This window comes from Chelonoidis abingdonii, chromosome 5 (genome assembly GCF_003597395.2).
Source record: "Chelonoidis abingdonii isolate Lonesome George chromosome 5, CheloAbing_2.0, whole genome shotgun sequence".
NCBI classification, from domain to species: Eukaryota; Metazoa; Chordata; order Testudines; family Testudinidae; genus Chelonoidis; species Chelonoidis abingdonii.
The window spans coordinates 110,109,958-110,135,264 of record NC_133773.1 but is presented as its reverse complement, the minus strand read 5'-3'; the positions used below and the strand labels follow the sequence as shown (position 1 = coordinate 110,135,264).

Here is a 25,307-nt window from a genome sequence, read left to right as displayed (position 1 = left end):
TGGCGCTTTATATCAATCTGATAATAACTCCCTGTATTCCCACTTCCAACCAGCTTAAATCCTTGTCCCGTCGACTTCTAACTAGGCACCTGCAAGAGGAGTGGCCTGGCGTATTCACAGCGCTTGCAATGCCATCTTGATATTCGTGGTGTGCTGAAGATCAGACTGTAAGCTCCTTTGAGCAAAGTAATTAGAATAAAACAAAGAACCAATAGCGCAGAGAGATGCAAATAGGAAAGTTGGTGGAACAAACGGTGCGGACCATATAAATGAGCTACCTACAATTCAGATCTTGGACTGAATCTTTCTATGGTCTCCTGGGGGGCTACACCTGTGGGTTCACTCCAGGACTGGCCATGGAAATGCAGAATGACTCCCTACGTTTTGAAGTAACTTAAGGAGTTGGTTGGAAAGACAGGATTATTATTGTTATTGGGGGGTTGTTAGAGATGCAAAGTGCAGCTGCGCTGTGAACAGCCTTTGGCCTCTCACTATCTGTCTAGGTCATTTATATGGTGCCCAGCTCTGTAGTAACTGTTTCATCTTCATGAAGTGACAGGACCCCTTCACATCAAGAGCACAGATAAGGACATTAGGAGGAGTCAGTCCGTCCTTCAGAAGGGTTGCCGTTAGTCATGAATTCCTGTGCACTCCCAAGGCCACATTGTCCCATACACACTATGCAAGGCAGCTGGGAGCTATTTTCTCATCCTTTGAGAGACACGAATGTTTTCTGCCTTCCAAGATCTGTTGCCTCCTCATTTGGATGTAAATAGCCAATTGCTCCATCAAACTTCAATGTTTCAAGATGGGAAGTCCAAACTGGGACTCAATGACTGCATGGCCCAGTAAATATAGATTCCTGCCTCGCTGAAGTCTTCTCCTGAAGAGACTCTTCAGTGAGAATGCACTATCAGTGTCCCTCTCTAATGACTGACAGTCTATTAGCCCAGTCCTTTTTCAGAGCTCCTAGGCTATATATATCAGACACTTAACATAGCCCAGTAGTCTTGGAAGTATTTTATATAATGTTGCTCATTAATAGTGTAGAATGATGTAGTTATTTTTTGGCAACATTACTTGTTGTGCATACCTCTTAGCCTGCCCTCCTCCTGATCTCTTATTTTGTACACAAAGAAACTTTCTCATTTGTCAGGGAGGGTTCTTTATTCCCTATGCTGGGTCTGCGTTACCATGCCTGGGAGAAACTGATCTAGGAGTATTAATGCTGCTTAGCATTCCTGTGAGGAATATCGCTGCCTTCGGTTCAATTACAAAGGTGGAGGTGAGGTCTCTTGGCAGGAGGAAACATTTTGAAGAATTGCAGAGATGTATCTGATCCTACTTAGCTAGGAGCATCTGTCTGGCATTGGTTATAAGTGGTTAGCAGTCTTGGGTCTTGTTAGATTTGTCTCTGTTTCTGAAGTAGAACGCTACATTTGATCAAAGATGACTAGAGACTCCATGCTTATCCTTCAAATGTGGGTCTGCCCTTGCATCCGTCTCTACAACATCGGCTATTGTAAAATGCTCTGTCTTGGGCTCCTCATCGAGCACTAGTTGGAAGCTGAAGCCAGCCACACAGACCCAGTTGAAATTGTGTTTTTGTTTGTTGTTTTTTGGGGCTCTTTTTTACCTTCCACGCCTTTTTACATTTTGATGCCGCAGCTGTAAAACTGATTACTGCTGTCACTGAAAAATCACGGTGCTGTAGATATATGCGATTACAGGCATATGCTGTTTGCATATCCACTCATTTCCAGATCTGTACTTCTCTTGCTGGCTGCTCCTCCATTATAGTATTAGTTCTGAATGCGCATGTTTAGCAGGAACTGCCTATAGATGTATAAAGGCATTAGCAGAGGTTAGCGTCTGACACTCCTCAGCGCAGTATAATGGTGAGAATCTATAAAAGGGGAAGTTTCTTTCACACTGAAAGTATTGAGGGATGTATCTATGTACCCAGAATGTGTTCAGGCTCTAAAAACCTAACTCCTGATTTGAGATATGAAGCAGGTGAGTCTTTGAAAATCCCTTGAATGGTGAAGGGAGGATAACCAGATAATACATTAGTACTTCTTTTAAAAAAGAGAAAAGAAGGGTGGTGAGAAAGCAGAAATGAAAGCAAATATAAATAAGGGAAGGAGCAAACTGAGCTAAGAAGAAGAGGATGGTATAAATGAAATACTGATGGCAAAGTACTGGAGAGTGGTTGGACGGGGAGAATGAAGAAGGGGATCACGGTTACAAGAAAGTGACTCTGATACTCTGCACCCTCACCTGCTAGAATTGGCAGAAGCCATATCTACTGAATTGACATTTCAAATCCTCTATTACGTGTAACAGTAGAACTGGCCTGCATATCTAGACCCAGTTCTAGATCACCAGCCCCATTTCACTGAGTTGTGTCTATACAGAGTCACTCCAGCATGTAGGTATATTTTAAAAATACTCTGCCACATCTAAAAAATGGTAGGCAGCTGTATGAGACATTTGAACAGAAAATGGAAACATAAATTCGCCTCCTACATCCATCTATTTATTTTGCCCTTGTAATCCACAGGGAAAACTGTTTTCCAAGGGTAGAGATTTTGGCAGTCATCAAAACATCTTGTTTATAAAAGACTGGCCAAATACATAAAATACAGAACTTACAGGTACTCTAGATGGAAGGAGCCAGCAAAGGCATCATCTCGTATGATAGTAAATGAGTTAGAGTTCAGCAAGCTGAGAAATGGAGAGCAGGCCCAGTTAGGAAAGCCGACGAAAGCCTGAACAGCAGAGTAATTATGCAGTCATGTTTATTGAACTCTAGCAATTCAGCCTATCTGTACTCGCGCTTCGTCATGCACCGGGTATTTCTTTTTGCTGGATCCCTCAAAAATCGTTCTCGCCTCTATCTTTCATCCGGTTTAGTTTAATTGAAAAAGTGGTACACCCCCTCACTCTTCAAAGATCCAAAGATTACTTTCTAACAAATTTCACCCCAAGGGCTCCTGACCACTCCCTCCAGCACCATACCATAGTGAACATGTCTCTGCATTTACTCTCTTATTTATGTACACTTAGTACTCCCTGTTTTAGGATCAGTCTTATTTAGCATATTTTTTACTTAAAATTCTAATTCTGGACAAAATATACTCAAGTAATGTTAATAATGAAATGCAGACATTTCGCATCTGCAAGTCCAACTTAGGTTCTGATCTGCTAATCTAGTAAGCATCCTATTACTTCTTTAAATAAACCCTAAAGAAATTGTCGAAGATGTGATGGCATTTCAATATAGAATCCCTATATTGCCTGTTTAGCAGGGGTTCCCTTTCAACGAACATCAAGATATAACTTGCTAGTCAAAGCATTGCACAAGCACTGGTTATTTCCGTTTCACCCACCTTTAGCTATCTTCCTTCATATCCTTGTAATCATTCCATTCCTGCGGTGTTGTAAGCAAAATTATATATAAACAGTATGTCCCGTCATATGTTGCACTTCGAGGCTCGCGACATCGCAGGGCAACTGTGGTATGTCGTTGTTTCGGTATTGCCATCTATTTTAGACATTCCTCCTCCCATTCGGATTACATCCCCATAACAAAGTGAAACAAATACCATGCTTACCTAGGGGGCTCTTCTCTATGCCCCATGTAACATCTGATACCCCAATTAATTGCATTATCTAAATATCTTCTGACTGTGGGTAATCTCACACTCCTATACCCTCCCAAACTGCTGAAAAAAATAAACAGTGCGGACAGCCCTCCCAATTCACACTATACACATATAGAGGGGCTTACGGCTCTACCTCACATCCTTCCCAAATCGCACTTGCCAGGCCCAGGTCTTCCGACTCCCTTTGCCTTGGTGCTCTCTATTGCCCCTCTAAGACTTTTCGAGCAACTTACTCTCCGGGCCTATGTCCCCACACTTTTTTTGTCTTCTTTGGGGAAGAGTGGTGCGATCATATTAAGGCACATGGGTCACGTGAGCTTGTGTGAACAGCGACAGATACCTGCTGTTGTCTGTTAGCAGGAGGGCTCACAACCTGCCTCAATGCCATTGAGCCATCTACGCTGCGAGAGCTAAAAGCACAGGCCCTTTATAGCTTTATAGGCTGTATTGGTCTAGAGCCAGATCATTCAGTCTCTCTAATCAGTGGTCGCTGAACACATTCTGAAAAAGATACAAATAACATTCCCTCGGAATGCCACTAGATCTTGACATGAACACCACACCCTTGAGCGAGCGAGTGGAGTGTGAAACGAAAATCTCCGCATTTTGGTTACCGTAATAAAACATTCTCTTCAGCTGTAGCAGCGGACTCAAACTGAGCTTCAATAGAGATTGCTCTTCTCAGCTCGACAATTCTCCCCGAGTATAGAACATATTGAGCCCCCCCTTGGTAATGCTGACGATCAGTGGTCACTGCTGGGGCAGGATCAGACTCTGGAAATGCTGGAGTTAATGCATGAGCGTTCTAGGCATGAGCTAAAAGCCACATGCCTTAGCTAAGCTGTTAGAGCCGATCCATTAATCTTCTCAATGGGTTTCTCTGAGTGCCACTAGATGGATAGAACACCACACGTCAGAGGACTAGTTTTCAAATATGTGGTGGCGTCGCGTGTGGGTTACACTTGCAGCTCTAGCTCTCTTGGGCCAATCATTCTTTGTAGCCCAAAAAGGACCAAAAGTGCCCTGTGGGTTGCTCTGATCTCACCCTGCCTCTCGACCTTACTTTCCATGAAGGGAAAGAGCTCAGTCTTAAGAGCTGGAGTGTCCTCCAGAAATTTTCCATGTTCCCACTGAGACTCGCAGTCTTCATGGGGTACTTAGCTCTCTATAGATGACGAAAACTTTGTCAGTAACCAAAACACTGGCTTAACTTACGTATTACATTTCTCATAGGCAGCACCGTGTGTGTATTAAACATAGAATGTTCTTTTTCTCCAACATGCTGCATTCTTCCCACAGAAACACACACAGTCGTTTTTCAAAAATGTTACGGCAGTATGCCGGGTTACTTATTACATATTTTATCTACGTGCAGTGCAATTTTTCCCACTACAGCACAAGCAGGGGGCATGCTGATGCAGAGTAGCGTAGGCCCTGCCTGCAGCCGTTCCCTTTCTAGATGCAAACTCCGTGGGTCGACTACACTAGAAGGGATGAAGAGCCCTCTCTCGGTCCCTGTCATATCCCTTACGCTCCCCAGTGTTTCTCTCCACTGTGCTGTGGAAGAGGGAGGAAACAAAGCATTTGGCACATTGGCTCTTTGTTTTATTGTTATTAAAGGAATAAAGGTGAGAGGATTGAACTGAGGTAGCATAGCCCATTTGCCCCTCACACAGACGCCACGGGGCTATTCTGTCTCAGCTCAGGACCTGGTTTAGATGATACTGTCGTTATTATCATAGACCTCCCATATATCTGTAGCGCTGAGCCTCGCTAACTCTTTTATTTTATTTCAATCCCCCTATAACCAGGAAGTGGGGCTACTATCACATGTTTACTGATATGGCACTAATCGCAATCTGTCCAAGGGAATTGTAGGCTCCTTAAGTGATAATACTAAATCCCCTTTGAAAAATGAGATGTAGGCTTCTAAATCAGTTGGGCATTGCATCACTAAACACAGCAATACCTAAATACCTGGGCCAGGGAGACTAAGGAGCTTGTCCAAGGTCACCCAGGAAGTCTGCAGCAAAGCAGAAAATTGAACACAAGGATCCCATGTCCCACTTAACACCCTAACTACTGCACTGTCCTTCCTGCAGAATAGTCATCACTTCCTAGTTTGGTTTGGTGGGGAACCTGTGACCTCAAAGCCCCACACTTTCCACTCAGACACATTCAACCCAACACAATTTGCTTAAGAGACTTTGAACTCTGATAGGTAGCACCAAATTCTCCTCTCAAATGTACTTGAATGATTTCGATTCTGACAGTCCACTCTCCTTAGAAGAGCAAATTACCACTGATATCAATACCACCCCCACCTCGCCCTGCACGGTTAATGTCAGATTCATTAGCATAGAATGAACATGATGTTGGAGTTAGATCAATCATGTGACTCCAAGAGGAGAATTCTATCCTAAATTTGTTTAGTATGGGCCTTAAAAAGAATTTAAAACAGCAGAGAAACCTATTGTCTTTGTTTAGTAAATTAGCAATAATTTCCAAATGGTTTTATGCCATATTGTCAATGAAGCAAATTCATTCCTGGCGTATTGTTACACCACTGAAGTCAATGGAGTTACCCCAGTGATTAACTTATCCATTATGTTCTTTCTGAAGATACCATGGTGCCTATATCTATTCTAGGGGGATATTGGCAAAAGTTTTAGTTAGAGCTGTGTTTTGTTGAGGAAGTGCAGTACTTACAGCAGCTGCAGGCAAGGCAGATGGGCAAACATTCTGTCCTTGATTTCAGAAAAGGTTCCATTTACCAGGCTCCTGAGAGGAAAAAATCCCCAGGAAAATGCAACAATTAAATAAGGCTCATGATCATCACCTCCACTAGAAGCATCACAATATCCACCCCATTGGATGGCCTGGCCCCTTTTTATAATATCCCAGCAAAGTTGGTCAATATTCATGTTTAAAGGGTGTTTAATTCTGCTCCTGTCCCTGTTTCTCCCCACTAAGCTTGTGAAGTTCCCTTTTCATCGTATCCTCACATTAATCTTTAATACCACGCACTTTTAGCCTCTTGGCAACCTCTCTCCACTGGGTGAGGGGGGCTTGTTTTGTCTGCCCACTTGTATTTTTGGATTTTGATAAAGAAGAAAGAACAAAAGAGAGAAGGAGACAGAAAAGAAAATTAGTACATGTGTTAAATAGGATTAACAGTAAAAGCACATGAGATTTAGAAGTGGTGCAAGTTAAAAACACCATTTCCAGTTCTACTCACATTAAAAATGCATCTAACTCACTCTCAAGTTCCTGAAGTCTGTGTCGTCTTTTTCCCAAGGTAATATGCCATATTAGATAATAACCAGGGAGTAAATCTTTCGTTAATTCTACAGCACTTTAATATGGCCACTTGCCATCCCCTCAGGTCCGTAAGATTTACACATGGTAAGTACATATATACATACATGCATTTTCCTTCCCTTACATATCTGCTGTAGAAATGGTGCGGTCAAGATTTCTCGTTTGAGAAGGTCTAACTCCTTTGCAGCTGCACGGCAGTGCAATATTTCAGCAATGGAAAGCACAGACACTGCCATACACTAACAAAACTGCACATTACTGGGATCTTAGCATCCGTCAAGAAGCCAGCATCCAGCAGGGAAACCAAAACCCCAACTTAAAGAAAAGAATCCCAAACCACAAAGAAGAAATGGGGTGAGGGGCACCTGGCCGCTGCCCAGGAAAGCTCTGGTGTAGGAAGGTTTAACTTACAAGGAGCTGATGTCGCTGGGGATGATTCGCGGCACACCAGGGGATCCCACACAAATAATGGATTCTTTGGTGCAGCTGCATGTGGCAGGGCATCGGACTGGCTTTTTCACCTGGGCACGCTGCAGTAGGCATGCCACTGCCAGAACCAAGAGACAGAGAGAACCGCCGCTGCAGCCACTGCTTCGTAGGCGAGCCATACCGTTCCTTCCTCCTCTTCCTCGTGGTCCCCTTTTGGCCTTGCACCCTTGGCCCGAGCACTGCTGCTGCTGCTGCTACTGCACAGGAGGCTGGAACAGGAGTAGGAGCCAGGCAGCATGCTGCACCCTTATGCTCAGGCTGAGTGTCTCTCTGCAGCAGAAGCAGCAGTAGCAGTACCAGGGCTGCTGCACTAGACTCCTTCCTCCTGACATCAGCACTTCAGCTGCAGCCTTTTCTATCCAATGAATAATTTATCAAAGGCTCCATTGCGAGGGAGAGTTTAAAAATAATCCCCCAAATAGCCAGGGCTCAAAGGACTTTGTTTCACTTTCCCCTCCCCCTCCCCTTGGTTTCTCCTTGAACACTAGAGAGGAGAGGAGGCAGCTGGGTGACCTTGCGGGGGAGGGGGGTATAGCTGCCATACACATGACTAGGGCCAAATATTCATTTCCTGTGCAAGAAGGGGTGCAAAGCATCCCTGGGCGGCTGCTCCCAGTGACCTGGGACAGAAGGGGGATTCCAGGCCTCATACGTACTCATTTACACACAACATATTAGTGCCTTTGTGCAGAAGTGGGGAGGGCTGGGGGGGGAACGATGTTAGTTTAAATAATTTAAAGACACTGTCTTCCCCCCTACTCCCCATCACCATGTGATGGAAACAGCATTTTAGGGGACTAGAAAACCCATGACATTCTTTTATCATTTCCTCAATTCTTCTTCTTTGTAACATGTTTAGTTCTGACAAAGTTTTTAGTGCTGCGCAATGAACAGATCTGAAGGCAGACCTCTGTCTTCCCAAGCCCTTAACAAATCATAAGGACAGAATGTCTTCGAATCCGAAAGAAGGCAGCGTTTGACATCGGCGAGAATAACTCCCCCAAAGAAGGCGGGCTCATAAAACTTCTTCCATTTCTAGCTGGTTGTTTTTTTTTTCACGTCAGATAATCATATTCGGCACTAAGCTACCTAACTGACGATGGGCATAAGGGAGATAGAAGTTGAAGTTTATGAGAGAATATAAGGAAGCTAGATGTAGACAGGCGAGACAAATATCAGCATGCCTCTAAGACAGGCAAGTGTTCAGTCTCAGGAAGTGCAATAGCGATGTGAGCATGAAAAAAAACAGAGGTGCCGATTAAGATGAACCATTGATCAGTAATACAATATGAGACTACGGTTCAGCTGCATGGTAGAGGTCAGCTTTGTGCGGATGCAGTTGAGCGGGAAAGGAGTTTAAACTTGAATTATAAGGGGCCTGTGGCAAGCTTGAACGTGGGGAGACTCCAATACATGCCCATTTGCAGAGCCACAATCGCCCTCCCATGGGCCCTCCATTAATTATAGCACTTAATCTTCGCCCTTCTACCCTTTTCATCTGCCTTAAAAACTCTGTGAAGAAGGACTTAATACATAACCCCATTTCCTCAGAGGGAAAGGTTACCAAACAGAATCTCTGGCTAAATCTCTACTTACGGCCATAGATCGGGCAGGCCACAAACGACCCAGTCGGGGTGCCCTAGAACCAAGTCAAGTCTTGAACAATCGGGACACAGGAGTGATTCTGTGTGTGGGGGGCGGGGCCACGGTAGACCCAAGTAATTAGTAACTATCATACAGCCACAAACCCAAAAGTCAGGTAACGCCATGTCCTATAAAATGGGTCATTGGTCACCCTAGCCCAATCACGCGAACTCTCCAAATATGCCTGGTCCGCATGGCCCCATTGCTCGCCATCCTCAACCTAGAAAAAAACATAAAAAATAAGATTTGTAGGAATCCAATTCCAACTTTAACAATAAAGAGTGCATACATACAGATGTAGTATGTAGCCAGAAATGTAAGACGTTCGAGATATATAGTAACAGAATGATGTTGTAATATCTTTTATTGGAGAAATTCATGTTAGTCATAGAGAGACAATCTGTAATCCCATATGAACATTTAATATAGCTGGGATGTATGCCATATCCTTTCCCTACCTGCAAGAAAGAGTTTCTGCGTGCATAATGAAAGCATCTGTATTTCTCTCACACACAGGTATGGAATTCATAAAGATAAATATTAACTCTGCCACACATTGCTCTCCAGAGGAGTATGCCATGATATAATAAGACAATATAGTGCGTTAATCCTGATTAAAAATTCAATAAAAAATAGAAAAACATTGATTGAAAGATGAGGTTGATATCTTGTCATGTCTATCCGGAGAGAATGTTATATGATATTAAATACACATTGACCAAATAATTCGTATTAGGGAAGGCTATCGTATAAAAAAAAAGTACACAAATAAAAGAGATAAGAGGTAATAAATCATGCTCATATATAACAATAGATAACCCCTTTCATGCCAGAATAGAGACAGCAAGAACCAAGGGCTTAGGAGCAGCTTCAAAATTCTAGAGGCGTTCTTTACCACTGATACACACAGAAACACCGTTATAGAGTACACGCAACCCAGAACCATGGAATCATATACAACCACTCCAATGACCTCTGAGAGGCAAAATACCTTCTCACTCACCAGCACAGAAGTCATAAGAGTAGAAAGAAGAAACTTCATAAAAGAAAGAAATAACTTGCGTTGAATTGGGCAGGAACACCACAAAGGTCATAACCAACCGAGAGTAGACCCACCCCAAGTAGGAACTGGCAGTGCCCTTTTCTCACTCAGGTCTTAGTCCAGAACAAAAAGTCCCTTTCACTGCCTGACCATGTTTTCGCTCGCAGCCCATCACAGTTGTGTCCTTGATCAGTGCGAGCCCAAGTTCAGAGTGCCTCTGCAGAGTATCACCTCCCCGATGAGCGTGGACGTTGAAGAGGCACCGTTACCTCGCTCGTGCTCGTAGGCACTTCCGCACCGCCCTTCTGCAGGCCACCGCTGGCTGCTCAAAGGCCATCCTGCCACTGCCTGCTCGTTGCTCTTGCTATGCCTTCCACCAGCAGACGCACTGCCTCGCAATTGAACCTCATCTCAACTACCCTGTCACCAACTCTTGCGAATGCCATCAATCATATCAGCCCACCCAACTCAATTGAGGCCTCTCCACCACACCAGCACTCTCACTCGGTCACATCTCGCCAGACTGGTCAGTCACTTTCTGACTAGTCACCATGCTACTCTACATGTGACCCTACATGCACAGAAAATACAATAATTTATCAGCTACGTTATAGACAGATGGGAAAGACACATTGAAGGCTTGACTCAAAACACTATACCTATCTCAAGTGATTTTTCAGCTCCCGAGTGAAGTTCTTTAGGTGTTAGAGGACTGGCGCGGGCCCAAAACAGTACCTCAGCCTACAACTGATTTCAGCCTCCTTGAGTTGGGAGGCCAATCCGTGCATTGACGGAAGCAGCAAGAAGCCATATTAATTATAACATCTAGCTCCATGTACACAGGTCCATATTCCCTAAGAAGTGTCGAATCATCGCCTGGAGTCTGTGGGGCCTGGGGGAATCCAGCGGCTGGGCCGGGTAACAGTGTTCTCTAACACTCATCAGTTCCAGAAAGAATTGCTTCAGACGGAGTAGCGCTTCCGTCTTGGTTGTGAACTTTTCGGTCAGCTCCACGGAAAATTCGTTGAGAATAAATGGTCTGATCCCAGACATCTTTATGCACCCACCGTTAACTTGCCCCCCGGGATAAACGTCTTTCGGGCATAGTCGTTGGCGATGAGTGCCGTTAACCTCGGGTTTCCACCGTGCAGTGATGCAAGAGCTTTCATTGACCCCTACCCAATCTACTCTCTCGAGAGCTGCTATTCGCTATAGGTGCGTGAATCAGCGCCTCCCACTCACCTTGTTGGGTTGCTGATTGGTCCCACGCTCATCCTAGTTATTCTTCTAGGTAAACTCTCTGCACCCCTTCAAGCGCATTTCGAGCTGGCCTTGGCTCCTTACTGTTACATACGGACACGCTACATAGTTGCCAAACCGTCTCCGTCGATTGTCCGCCCTATGTAGAAGGTTCGCCCATAGTTTTTGGCCTTACATCCCAAGCCTCCATTTTCAGGTGAGTCAACCCTTTGCCTAGCCCCACCTTTTTCTTAGATTTGTTGGGTGACCCTCTCAAGCTAGCCCTAGCCTTGTTGCCTCAACCACCTGCCCAACGCGGAGGCCTGCTGCCATTATTTTACTATTGACTTCCAACACACTGCGCAAATCAACCTCGCTCTCCTCAGTCCCAGCTCTCCGCCTCTTATGTGCTTTGTTTGGTGAACCATTCGTTCAGACTCCTGTCAATCACCTTCAGCCAGCTGTGCATGCTCCCTGATGCGCAAATTTTAGGTCAGCTAAGAGGCACGTCTAGTAGATCGGCACAAGTGAGTGCGCCTCTCACCGGGCGGCTGTGAGAGTTGGCTCGTACATGCCATGACATGGCAGGGTGCCAATAGTAATAGTTGAACCCTAGCACACCAGACGCGGCCGCTCAGTATATATTAGCAGAGCAAGAGGGAGTGGGCCCCAGGCCTATGCGCCTTCGCCAGTGTGGTTATTGGTGATATGACTCTCCTTTGATCACTGGCTCTTCTTCAGCATGCTTCCCTCCTCTCCTCGACAAACCGCGCCACTTAGTGTTGTAGGTGTCAGTTGGCCTCTCCTAGTCAGTGTAAGTGGCCCTTGCAAGCCCTGCAGAGAAAGTGCTAGGAGGCGCACTGACTTCCTCTGCTACCTGAGGGGTGCTCAGATTCCCTCTGCAGACCTCCCCTCATACCCTTCCCCCAAACTTCCCCACCCCCGCCTCTCTCCTGGACCCTGCTCCACGCCCCGTGCTCGTTCCTTACCTGCTCCAAGCACCTAATTCCTCTGCTCTTTCCTTTTCCCAAGGCCCCACGTCAATCACGCTACCTCCCTCCCCCAGCTCGCTCCAACTCCCGCTCATCCACCTCTTCCCCATCCTCTCTTCCAGTCTCCCATCCAGATGCGCTCCCCCATTCCTGCATCCTCTCTTGTCGAGCCATCCCAGCGCCTCCTGCTGGCCTCGATGGCAAACACGTGCTGAATCAACACCATGGAGCCAGGAGGTGACTTCACGAGGGAGGGCGGGGTGGCGGGAGGTCTCATACTATGTGCACAGATTTGTAACAATGCAGGGAGTGTGTCCGGTTGCCCATGATTCACAAGGCTACGTGGGGCACAAGTGCCCAGATTGGCCGTGGCGTGCGTGGTGTGAGTGCTCCGCTTTCTCACGACCAGGGGTGTAGGCAGGTTTGTGCAGGGACTTGAGAGTGAGGAAAAGGAGTTTAAACTTGATTATAAGAGGCCTGTGGCAAAGCTGGGAACTCAATACAGACCCAATTTGCAGTCCACAATGCCATCCTGCCTCCCTATAGCACTAATATCTAGCCCTTCACCCTTTTCATCTGCAGACCTTAAAAGAACTCTGTGAAGGAAGGAAAATACCATAACCCCATTCTACAGAAGGGAAAGTACAAAAAGGTATCTCTTGCCTAAAGTTACTTAGTAGATCAGTGGCAGAGCCACAAACAGAACCCAGTAGAGTGACTAGACAGCAAGTCTGAAAAATCGGGACACAGGTGTGTGTGTGGGGGGGGCGGGGGGGTGGTAATAGTAACCTATATAAGAAAAAGACCCAAAAGTCAGGACTGTCCCTATAAAATCGGGACATCTGGTCACCCTAGAACCCAAATCCCTGACTCCCAGAAAATTGCCTGTCCGCTGGCCCACATTGCTCGCTATGATTTGTAAAGCGTCCATTCCCTTACTAACTAGGTGCCATACATGCAGTGTAGTTGTAGCCGTGTAGGTCCCAGGATATTAGAGAGACAAGGGGTGTTTGGTTATATCTTTTATTGGACTAAATTCTGTTAGTCAGAGAGACAATCTGTTCCATCTTGCATTTTGCTGTGATGTTGCAAGTTCCTTTCCCAGACCTGAAGAAGAGTTCTGGGGTGCTTGAAAGCTTGTTTCTCTCACCAACAGAAGTTGGTTCAATAAAAGATATTACCTCTGCCACCTTGTCTCTCCAGGTGCCATATATACAATGTTCTTAATCCTATTTTCATTAGAACCACTTTGTTAAGTGGGTTGTTCTTGCTCTGTCTTCAGGAGAGATGCTATGGATTGTTCTGCCACTATTGTTTAGGGAAGGCTTGTGATAGTCCCAATACAGGGTAATCTGGCTCTTAAAGATGTAACCCTTCTGCCAGATAGAGCCAGCAGGAACCAGGGCCGGGTTCAAAATCTAGGGGTTCCTTTCCACTGATACAACACAGAAACGGCTAGAGCTCCCACCCAGTAACCTGGGAACATTACACACCACCCCATGGCTCCTCTGAGAGGCAATACTTCTCCACTCACAAGCACAGAGTCTGAAGTAGAAAAGAAACTTCAAATAAAAGAAAGGAAATAACTTGGAGTTAATTTGGGCAAACACCACAAACAGGGTTCATAAACACAAACCATGAGTAAAAGACCCACCCCCAAGTAGGCTGGGCAGTGCCCTTTTCCCCTCAGGTTCTTAAGTCCAGCAACCAAAAAGTCCCTTTCACATGCCTGACCTTTCTCTGCACCCCACTCACAGTTGCTGTCCTTGATCAGTGCAGACCCCAAGTTCAGAGGTGCATCTGCAGAGTTCACCTCCCCCCATGGGTGGAGTGAAGAGGCACCTTACTCGCTCTGCTGCTCGGGCACTTGCTCACCGCCCCTTTCTGCCAGCCACCCAGCTGGCTGCTCAAAGGCCACTCCTGCCATCTGCCTGCTCGCTGCTCTTGCTATGCCTCTCCACCAGCCGCCCTGCTCAGCATGCCTCTCCATCACTACCCTGCTCACCACTCTTGCCGTGCCTCTCCATCAGCCACCCACTCATTGGGCCTCTCCACCACACCAGCCACTCGTTCACCAGCTGTCAGTCACTTTCTGCTGTCACCTGCCTCTCTGCTGTGACCTCTGCACATCAGTAATTTTCAGCTCTTTGCAGGCTGGGAAGAAACACTATACCATCTCAAGTGATTTCAGCTCTCAGTGATTTTTAGCTGTTAGCAGGCTGGGCAGAAACAGTCCTACCACAACTGATTTCAGCTCTGATTGGGCAATTAACATAACAAAGTTAGCTTTTTCTTTGAACACTGTGTGGGGGGGGGGCAGGGAACAGGTTAATCTAGTCCAAGGAGGACCCTTGGGAAGGGTTTGCAGCCTCCTGACCAGGACATCTGTTCCCACCCGTTACTTTCACAGGGTCTGGCATTCAAGTCTCTGGCTTAACGGGGTTCCCTCAATTGAGGGTGACCACCCTTATTTGGGACAGGTTCATCATAGTCCTGTTACCTTGTATTCCCACAATGATTACAACATTGGTAACCATATTTCACTACCCCTGCATTCAGCACTAAGTTGATTTGTAACCCAACACCATTTCAAAGTTGATCACTTTGACACCATTCTATCTGCTGAATATGTAAGCAGAGCAGGAGCAACCTGTATTTATATAAACACACCCAAAGTCTCTCCCTCTCCCAGCTAGCTGTCAGGGAACCATTCGTTCAGACCCTGCATACAAAGGCATCCCCTGACTGCAATAGAGAAGAGCAGCAGTGAATCACAGCTACTCCCTACTGCCCGGGGCTGGTCCTAGTCCTGGCAGAAAAGGGGTGAGTGACAGCACACCAGCACGCCAGTTTGGTTCCTGCCAGGAAATGAACTTCCGAGGCCTAGACCATTTCCTCCACAACCCACAGAGTGAGCAGACAAGTTGCTCCCCAAGACTCTGCAAATGTGTGTGTTGAACAATGCAGGGAGTTGTGGTGCCATGAATCACAGGCTATGCACCCAGATAGCTGTATTGCTTCTCACAGCCAGATCTAGTCACTGTGAGGACATGGGGCATGACAGCTGTGTGCCAATATCACAACGGGGAGGTATGATTGCAGCACGCATAGGCCTACCTGAGCTAGCTTGGACTGAGGTAGCTCGCTGAAAATAGCCATGTAACCAAGGCAGCACAGGCGGCAAAGCAGGCTGGCCCCTTGCATACAGTCCCATTCAGGACATACTCAGGCAGCTGCCGCCAGTGCCACTGCAGCTACACTGCTATTGTTAGCAAGTCAACTCAGTCAAAACCAGCCAAGGTCTGCCGACTGCAATCAGACCTCAACTGCAGTGTAGACATATCCCTAGAGACTTCCCTGACTAATCAGCTACCACCAGCAGTGGTGCTGAGTGATGAGAAGGCACAATTGTTCTCTCCCAGAAGTGCTGGTCCCAGGGAATGTTCTATCCACACAAATAACTGAGTCCCTGTCCTTAGAAGTTAACAGACTAAATGCATTAAGTACAATACGATACAACAAAAAAAAGCCTGTTTAGGCAGCCACAGCAGTGTGTGGTCATTAAAGCTGGGATATAAAATAGTGTTACTTTCAAGAGCTTCTTTGCAATAGTCCACACTTTATTTTATGTACAGATTTTGCCCCTCTTCCAGTCTGTGGAGCACTTCAGTTCCCTAAATACACCTCTTCTTGCCTTTGGAAATGGCAATTTGGTTTCAGTTCAAGGGTGATGCTATCTAAGGCCTGGTCTACACTACGCTGTTAAACCGATTTTAACAGCGTTAAATCGATTTAACGCTGCACCCGTCCACACTACACTGCTCTTTATATCGATTTAAAGGGCTCTTTAAATCGATTTCTGTACTCCTACAAAACGAGAGGAGTATTTATCGTAATATCGATTTTAGCTTTATTCCTCTAATACGTGTGTGTGGACGGAACTCGACTATTATTGGCCTCAATCTAATTTACAGTAGCTCACCCCACAGTGCACACGCTCCAGAAATCGGATCGCTAGCCTCGGACATGGATGCACACCAACAGAATTAATGTGCTAGTGTGGACCGCGCACAATCGACTATTAATAATATACTGTATTTATAAATCGGTTTAAAGCTAATTCGAATTTACCTGTATGTATAGACGTACCTAACAACACAAAAGAACTTAAGACATGAAGCCTAATTTGTGTTCTGGAAGGCCTCAAAGAGTTACTACTGTATTACAGTGGCGAGCGAGGCTAAGGACTGCAGTGTGTTAGCTTAGCATAGACCCTTCACATAGACAGAAGGTTTTTCCATCGCGTAGAAATCCACCTCTCCGAGAGGTATGCTAATACCGTGACGGAAGAGTTCAACAGCAAAGAATATAATCTTTGTATGAAACGCATAAAGAAAAAGCTCAAATCAATGAACTTATCAAAACGCAGAACAGCTGCAAAGTTGCCTACAAACCAGAAAAAAGTAAAAAAGGCCCACCTGTGAAACTAAAATCACTGTGGAAAAATCCACGCTTTGCATTTGATAAAACATCGTCAGTTTGACCTGGTCCGAGGCATTATATAACCACAAGACCTATGCCAGGGCTCGATCAGGATTTGATTTGCCTACCGAGGCTCAAAATTCTACAAATCTATACAGGAATTTAATACAACGCAGTGGGAGATACACTGAAGTTCATCACAGATTAATAATACTCCTTACTCCAAAGAGTTTCAAATCCTCCAATGTCTCAGTCTGCCACCTATCAATGATGATATGTTTTGTACTTTTGGCAAGTAACCCACTGGCAAATCTGGAGATGTGGAAAAAGATGGGTCTGAGCAGCATCCAAGATAAACTGTCTGGTGGGACTTCGTTAGCCTGGAAATTTGGAACTGATACCAGGCTGGCCGTAGGGCCGAGTTATGAACGACCAAGCATTTTCAAGTAACTGGGAGAAGGGGCAAACAGAATCATAAACAATGCAGGGGTTGCAGATGGCATATGTTAATTCCCAGCCCAGCCACCAGGAGGCACACCTGTGAGTGGGACCCAGGGAGGGGCTGTCAAACCCTAAAATCCTGTCTGTTCTGTGGCTCTTGAAACATCCTATGCGCTCTTTTCATAAGTGATAGGAATGCCCTCCAATCTTTGATCAAAATTACACTCAATTGACCCAGGTGTGAAAAGCTTAGAAGTAAGCACAAGAGGATATTAAACAGTTAAAAGGCATCCTTCGTACCACAAAAGTACACAGGGAGAAGAAAAAGGATGGTAGATAAATTTTGCGGTGTATGTAAGTTGGAAGAGCAACGATTATTACTATAAGCGGAAATCCACATTGATAGTATAGTTGCTGGAGAGGCTGTACCCACGTAAAATTAGGTGAGCCGCTGGGCATCCCTGGGGAGAACAATGAATATCAGTAGATTACGTAGGAGGGAGAGAGGACCTTGATCACGCTGGAGCGCATGATGACTCTAGATCCTTATTACAGAAGGCAAGAAGGAGGGATGTAGAACTGATGCAAAAGGAGGGAGGATTGTAGGGATTATGATCACATTAGGATAGACAAGTTCCTAAGCAGTCGTTCAGGATGGAGGTTCACATCCACGGGAGGTGTAGTAATCTGTGTATCCATTTACATACCTGCCACATTTTGTGCTGCTCCATCGATGTTGTCTCCCCTGTTCAGTGGGGAGAATGTGTAATGTGTCGGGGGCAGGTGTGGAGGGGAGTGATCTTCTCCCTATCAGAGGAAGGAGGATGGTGGGAGTCAAAGGCAGTGGTGGGATGAGGATCCAGAGGTGACTGGAGCTTGGAGGGCATCAGAGGCTACCTGGAAAAGAGTCTGAGGCCTGGAGTGCAGTCAGAGTGCAGGACAGCAGAGTTTGTTGAGGGTAATGGGAGCCTGGAGACTTAGGGTGTTGTTAAGGGTGTGGGGAGGCTGGAGCAGCCTGCTGTGTTCTACCCCTGTCCTTATCAGCCTATCCCCCATCCTGGTTCCCCCGCTTCCCTGTCCCGGAGCTCCTTGGCTCCCACATCAGCGAGGCATGGGTGTACCCAGTGTCTACTCCCCCCTCCCCAGGGCTGATAACCATGCTGATCCCGAACCAGCCAGGCAAGCACTGACCATGCACAAGGAGATAAATCTGCCTGCCCACAGCGCTGGTGCCACAGCGGCTCCACTGGTAGGAGGATGAATTATAGGGGAATGCAGCTGTCTCCCTACAGAATTGCTGGATATGTGATGGGACTGCTGAGTGGGTGACATATGGCAGCCTGGTATCTAGGGTGACCAGATGTCCCGATATTCAGGGCTTTTTTTTATATAGGCACCTATTACCCTCCACCCCTGTCCTGATGTTTCACAATTGCTATCTGGTCACTCTACTTGTATCTAGGCCCACATCTGATGCCATAACTGGCAGCTGGGGACATGGTGAGGAGAGAAGGTCTGGGAAGCACTTAGGAGGAAGCTGCAAGTGAGTTTGGGGAAAGAACAAGACCTGAGAGCACTGCGAGTGGCAGCAGGAAGAGACTATAGCTGGGGGCTAGAGAGAATATAGGATTGACTGAAATAGAAAAAACAACACTGAAGGAGTCACTTTCTTCTGACGTTGAACAAGGAACATTATTAGAATAAGGAGCATGGTTATTCATTAAGCTGCCCTGTCTCTCTCTGTTCAGCTTCTACTCAGAACCTCTTCATGTAGCCCTTAGGGCGACCAGATGTCCCGATTTTATAGGGACGGTCCCAATTTTTGGGTCTTTTTCTTATATAAGTTCCTATTACCCTCCACCCCCTGTCCCGATTTTTCACATTTGCTGTCTGGTCACTTCTGCCTTGTTTCCTGCTACAGAGTTAATGAATCAACACATACTCTCATTTGCATGATAAGAGCTGGCAGTGGGAGGAACATTTTAATGTTTTCCTCAGTCTGACTACTCTTATAGGCAAACATGCAGCTTACCAGACCTCTCAACATCTCCATGGGCTAAAGCAGGTCAGGTGCTGGCCCTGAGTGGTAGGAGATCGGGGGGGGCAGAGCTGGAGAGAAGCTCACCCTGCAGTAGCAGCTTCTGTCCCATGGGGCTGGCTGGGTTCCAGATGTTGCAACTGGCCTCTGGAACATGGGTCACTGTACCATTCATTCAAATTTGCCCTGTCTCCCTGAGTGGCGCTGCAACCCCATGTGCAAGGGGCCAGGTTGCAATGTCCTGACTTGGAAGCCACACCCAGCTAATCCTATGGGAAAAGAGCTGTTTTAATAGAAATAGAGGAGTTTGTAGGCCAAAGTGGGATAATCCCTTGAAACCCACTAGTTTACCTCTGCTATAACCACTGCTTATTAAACTTATCATAATAGCAGAGTTGGCAACTCTCATGATAAAATCATGAAACTCGTAATATTTGATGTTTTACTTAAACCCCTGCTCCTGGAGACAAGTGATTACAAGCAAATCTCAGCTTTCATTTAAAACGAAGTTTCTAGCCCTCAGGGTCATAGAGAAAACACTGAAAATGTGACCCAAGTACACTCTGAGGCTCAGAAAGCAGAAGATAAAGTAAAAGAACCCCCAATTAATAAAATCTCATGAACTTTTGAAGCCACAACTTATAATTTTTCACTATTTGGGGTTGATAAAACTATAACTTTCTTATTGGTGTCTTGTGCTCCCCTGTCTGTTGTCTGTCATCTTATACTTAGATCATAAGCTCTTTGGGGCAGGAATTGAATTTCTATAGTACCTAACATAATGGAGCCCTGATTGGGGAACTTTGTTGCTACTAGAAGATAATAAAATAAAATCATACTCAATAATGCAATAGTGTAACCTCTGAGGTCTTTAAGAAAAATTACTTCTGGGGGAAAAAGAGGAGCCAGGGAACTACAGACTAGTCAGCCTTACTTCAATACCTGGAAAGCTACTAAAGCAATGTATGAAACATTCAATTTGTGAATACTGGAGGATGAAAGGGTCATCACTAGAAGCCAGCATGGATTTATCAAGAACAACTCATGCCAAACCAGCTTGATTTCCTTCTTTGACAACTGATTTGGTGGATGGGGGAATGTGGTGGACATAACAAACTGGACTTCAGCCACAGTGTTGCATGACATTCTGATAAGTAAACTAGAGAAATGCGGGCTCAGCAGAATTACCATAAAATAGATACATAATTAGTTAAACAACCACAAACAAGAAGTAACTATTAATGGAATGATGCCAGATTGGAGGGAGGTCTCAAATGGGGTTTCACTGGGAACTGTGTAATGTCCAGTGTTGTTTAACATCCTTATTATGATCTGGATTTAGGTATAGAAAGCATACTGATCAATTTTGCAGATGACACAAAGCTGGAGGGAGGGTTGCCAGTACTTTGGGGGACAGAGCGAAAATTCAAAGGGATCTTGATAAATTGGAGAAGTAGGCTATAGACAACAAAATGAAATTCAACAAAGACACATGTAAGATGCTACTCTTAGGGAAGAAAAAACCAAATGCACAAATACAGAATGGGGGAAAACTGGCTTGGGAGCAGCACTGCTGAGAAAGATCTGGGAGTTGAGGTGGATCATAATGTCAACATGAGTCAGCAATGCGATGCTGTTGGAAAAAAAACAAAAAAAAGCAACTGGAAGCCACAGGAGATAATAGTACCTCTCTACTTGGTGCTGGTTCGGCTTCAGTTGGAGTACTGTGTCCAATTTTGGTCACCAATGTATAGAAAAGATGTAGTGAAACTGGAAAGGATCCAGAGGCAAGTGACAAAGATGATCAAAGGGATGGAATGCAAGCCATATGCACAAAGGCTGAAGGAACTGGGTATGTTTAATTTGGAAAAGAGGAGATTAAGGGGGGATAATGATAGCTGTCTTCAGATACCTGAAAGACTGCCATAAAAAATAATGGAAAAAAGTTGTTCTCTTGCCACAGAGGACAGGACAAGAGGCAATGGGTTCAAACTACAGCATAGCAGATTTAGATTAAATCTCAAGAGAAATTTCCTAACTGTAAGGTCAGTAGGACAATGGAACAGATTGTCTCAAGAGGTTGTGGAATCTTCTTCATTGGAGGTTTTCAAAAGGAGGCTGGATAGTCATCTGTCTTGGATGGCTTAGGTCAGAGGTGGTCAAACTATGGCCCAAGGGCCACGTTCAGCCCGTGAGACCGCCCTGCCCAGCCGCTGAGCTCCTGGCCCAGGAGGCTAGCCCCTGGCCCCTCCCCTGCTGTCCCCTCACCCCCACAGCCTCAGCTTGCTCACTCTGCCGCTGGCGCAATGCTCTGGGCGGCGGGGCTGTGAGCTCCTGGGGCAAGCGCAGCTGCAAAGCGGGCCTGACCCTGTGCTCTGTGCTGCGTGGTGGTGGTTGCAGTGCTGTGGTTCAGCTCCAGCCGGTGGCATGGCTTTAGCACTGCCAGCCACCAGTGCTCTAGGCAGTGCAGTAAGGGGGCAGAGAGCAGGGGGGCTGGACAGATGCGAGGGGAGTTTGGAGTGGTGGTTGGGGGCGGGGGTGTGGATAAGGGTTGGGGAAGAACAGGGGGTGAAAAGGGACAGGAGCTCCAGGGGGGAAGTCAGGAAGGAGAGGGGTTGGATGGGCAGCGGGAGGCAGTCAGGGGCAGGGGTTTCTGGGGGGTCAAGGAACAGGGAGAAGGGGGGTTGATGGGGCAGGGTCTTGGGGGCCATCAGGAATGAGAGGAGGGGTTGGATGAGGCGGCGGAGGTCTGGGGGAGCCAGGGGACAGGGAGTGGGGGTGTGTGGAGGGGGCATGGGTCCCAGGCAGCCATCAGGGAACAGGGGGGTTGGATGGGGCAGGAGTCCTGGGGGGGGGCCAACAACCCCCCTCCCCTAACCAGTCCTCCGTACAGTCCTCCATACAATTTACGAAAACTGATGCGGCCCTCAGGCCAAAAAGTTTGCCCTCCCTTGATTTAGACACAATTCCTGCATCTTAGCAGGGTGTTAAACCAAATGACTCTTGAAGTTCCTTCTAACCCTATGATTTTATGACAAATGAAAATTCTGTTTTCATTTAGAACTTGTTTTAAAAATTAGATTGGGGTCTGAAATTTTCCTATGCTTTGTCTCATCCCAAATGCAATTTTTTGTGAGGACAGTTCAAAATAAATTAATTGTTTCTGAGTTTTCCAAGGATGTAAAACAATTATATATTTAAAAAGTTATTTCAAATGTTTGTTTGCTTTTGTACTGCACATCAGGTCATTCAATATTTGCTTTGTTTTAAAACATTAAGCTAGCATGTACGTGCATTAGCTGTGCATAAGAACAAGTGTCCTCTCTTTCTTGAAAAAATATGGTTTTGAAATAAGGTTCTCAAGATTAGAACCTTATCATGCATCTGACGAAGTGGGTATTCACCCACGAAAGCTCATGCTCCAAAACGTCTGTTAGTCTATAAGGTGCCACAGGATTCTTTGATGCTTTTACTGAATTGTGTGCTCATTCATATAGTGGGAGAATAATTTTTAAATGTTTTAAAAGAGAAATGTTCTGATCATCATCTAACTGCCTTGGGTTCAGACATACACATTGTCACGTTTAGAAGGTCGTTGTCATCACTCCAGCTAAGAGATCCACTTTCCTTCTCTTCTCTTTCTACAAAATCTCTGCCTGCCCATGTTTTCTGATACTTCTTCACTTGTGAGGAGAGATGGGATTGTCTGAGCTTGGTGTAACCACTAAACAAAGAGCACAATGAAATATCTCCATGTGTAGCATATGAATTATTTCTCCAGGTCCTGCAACGATGTCCCAGACTTACTTTCATTTTCTATCCTCACATACACCTTTGACTAACAATGTCTCCTACCTTCTCTAATGTAAAGTGAGCATAAACCCACTGGGATCCTGGTCCATGACTCAAGCTTCTAAGCACTATGGGAATACAAATAATAATCAACTACTTCAGTGTATCTTTCTAAGATGTCCTGACTTTGGCAGTGTACAGAAAGCTGTTCACTGATTCACCCAACACAATTCACTACAGTGAAGGCTGGGGGAAGGAATGATCCTTTATCATTTCATCTATGGTCATTTCTTTTAAATTCTTGGCTGTGAAATGATTTTGATGGTGTCATCATTGACCCTGTTTGTCCTCACTACAAGATTTAGAAAAATTCAGACGAGGGGATAGTGTTATCAGAATTGTTTCCTCTACTTAAAGATCTTAATTCACTTGTGATCTGGTAGAAGAGAGTGTAAGAGGGTTAGTGCTCTGAATAATATTCATATTGCTGAGTATTTGCCTTCTCTTCAGTGATGGGTGGTTATTTTCTTTGAACCACTTGATTGCTACAGGAGAGGGACTACAAAGTGCTAAGTCTTTTGTAATGCCTTATCTTCAGTCTTTTTCAGTGTCTGTACAGGTTTAAAGACCTTTGGCTTTTGACTTTTCTACTGCACCTTACAATTCCAGAGATTGTGTCTGTTGTGTCATTGCAAATGTTTTTCAGTGAGGCACAACGGCAGTGTTCTCTGTCCAAATATAACTCTATATGTCACACTCCAAGGCCAGGGGCTGTTTTAATATGAGCATTTTATTAATTTTTTTTCTCTAAATCCAACAAACAAAACCACAGCTTGCAAAAACCTGGAGAGTCTTTCAGGAGCACCAAACCCTTCTGCAGCCACAACCTGTTCACGAGAGCTGTGTCCCTCTGCCTCCAGCAGAATTCCAAGTCTTAAAGGGACTGGGTCCTGGAAAATATAACCCTGGCATTCCGTCCATCTCATATACCAAAAGTAGTTTATATTTCCACTAATATGAGTGCTACACCCTATCCCTCCATGTACACACATGCAGGGAGGAATCTGCCCCCAAAGAAGAGAAGAGTTCATCTCTTGTATGCTTGCCCTTGCCTCTCCCTCTTGTGAGGACTTTGTGGGGTTCCAAATCTATGGATTTGTAGGGGAGTCAAAGTGGGGAGATGGGATAAAGGGAACCATCTGGATTCGTCCACCTGTTTCCACACACAAATCCACAAGGGAGACCAGCAGAAGTTAGTACATCCTGTGACTATATTAACTTAGTCTGTTTTCCTCTCCACAGGTAGAGTCACAGAGAATTTAACTTGAATTAACTAATGCTAATTAACTCTAGCTACCTACACCGCTAGTCTGGATACGCCATAAATATTTGTTTCAGGAGACAAAGTTTTGTGTTTACCCTAGGCAAATCAACTTTTATGGAGTATGCAGCCTAGCATGTGCAAACATGTTAGTTAACTCAAGTTAATTAGCAATCAGTTAACTCACATCACATCTTTTAATACAGACAGCCCCTAGGTGGATTCCAAGTTCAGCCATAGTAGATGGTGCATACCTGGAAGTATGAATCCTATAGGAGCTGAGCAGTACAGGGGCCAGTAGGAGCAAGAAGAATTAAGTAACAGAGTGGAAACTAGGAGCATCCATGCACATTTAGCACCTTTAAAAATCAGTCCCCCCAAGTTTCTTTACGTTTTCGCATTTCCTTCTCACTTGTTTAAGATCATGGGTTTAACCAAGGCATCAATAGAGGTCACATAAAACCATGAACTTAGTTCCAAAAAGAAAACCTCACCCCTCTGTGTGTGTTAAAGTGCAATGTCCTTTATGGCCATAAAGCCTCACATATGTTACCATCCAGTGACACACGTGGTCCTTTCTCAGCAAAATTCAGTAGTACTGTACTAAAGCCACTTCTAAAATGAACATTATTTCCAACTGCCTTGTTTATTCTTAACCCAATGTTGCCATAAGAACCTAAAATATGGTGTGATACATACACACAAAACACAGCTGCCAATATCCTCCCTCTTTTAAAAACACGCTTTTCAGATTTAGCGGATGGCTATACTTCACTGAGACCAAGCCACATGTGAAATGTGATGTTATAACATTCAACCATCTTGGGATTATCCCTGC

The 25,307-nt window shown here is 45.4% G+C and overlaps 1 protein-coding gene across 1 annotated transcript in view; it reads right to left on the bottom strand.

Annotated features, from left to right (window-relative positions):
* The window catches only part of LGI2 (leucine rich repeat LGI family member 2), a 31,580-nt gene extending 23,708 nt beyond the window's left edge, over window positions 1–7,872 (bottom strand). Inside the window, exons 1-2 of the mRNA XM_032806626.2 lie at window positions 7,401–7,872; window positions 6,378–6,449 (exon numbers count right to left, since the gene is read on the bottom strand). Coding sequence (XP_032662517.1) covers window positions 6,378–6,449; window positions 7,401–7,597 — 269 coding nt within the window. The 5' untranslated portion in view covers window positions 7,598–7,872. The remainder of the gene's footprint in view (window positions 1–6,377; window positions 6,450–7,400) is intronic.
* Between the last annotated feature and the right edge of the window lie 17,435 nt (window positions 7,873–25,307).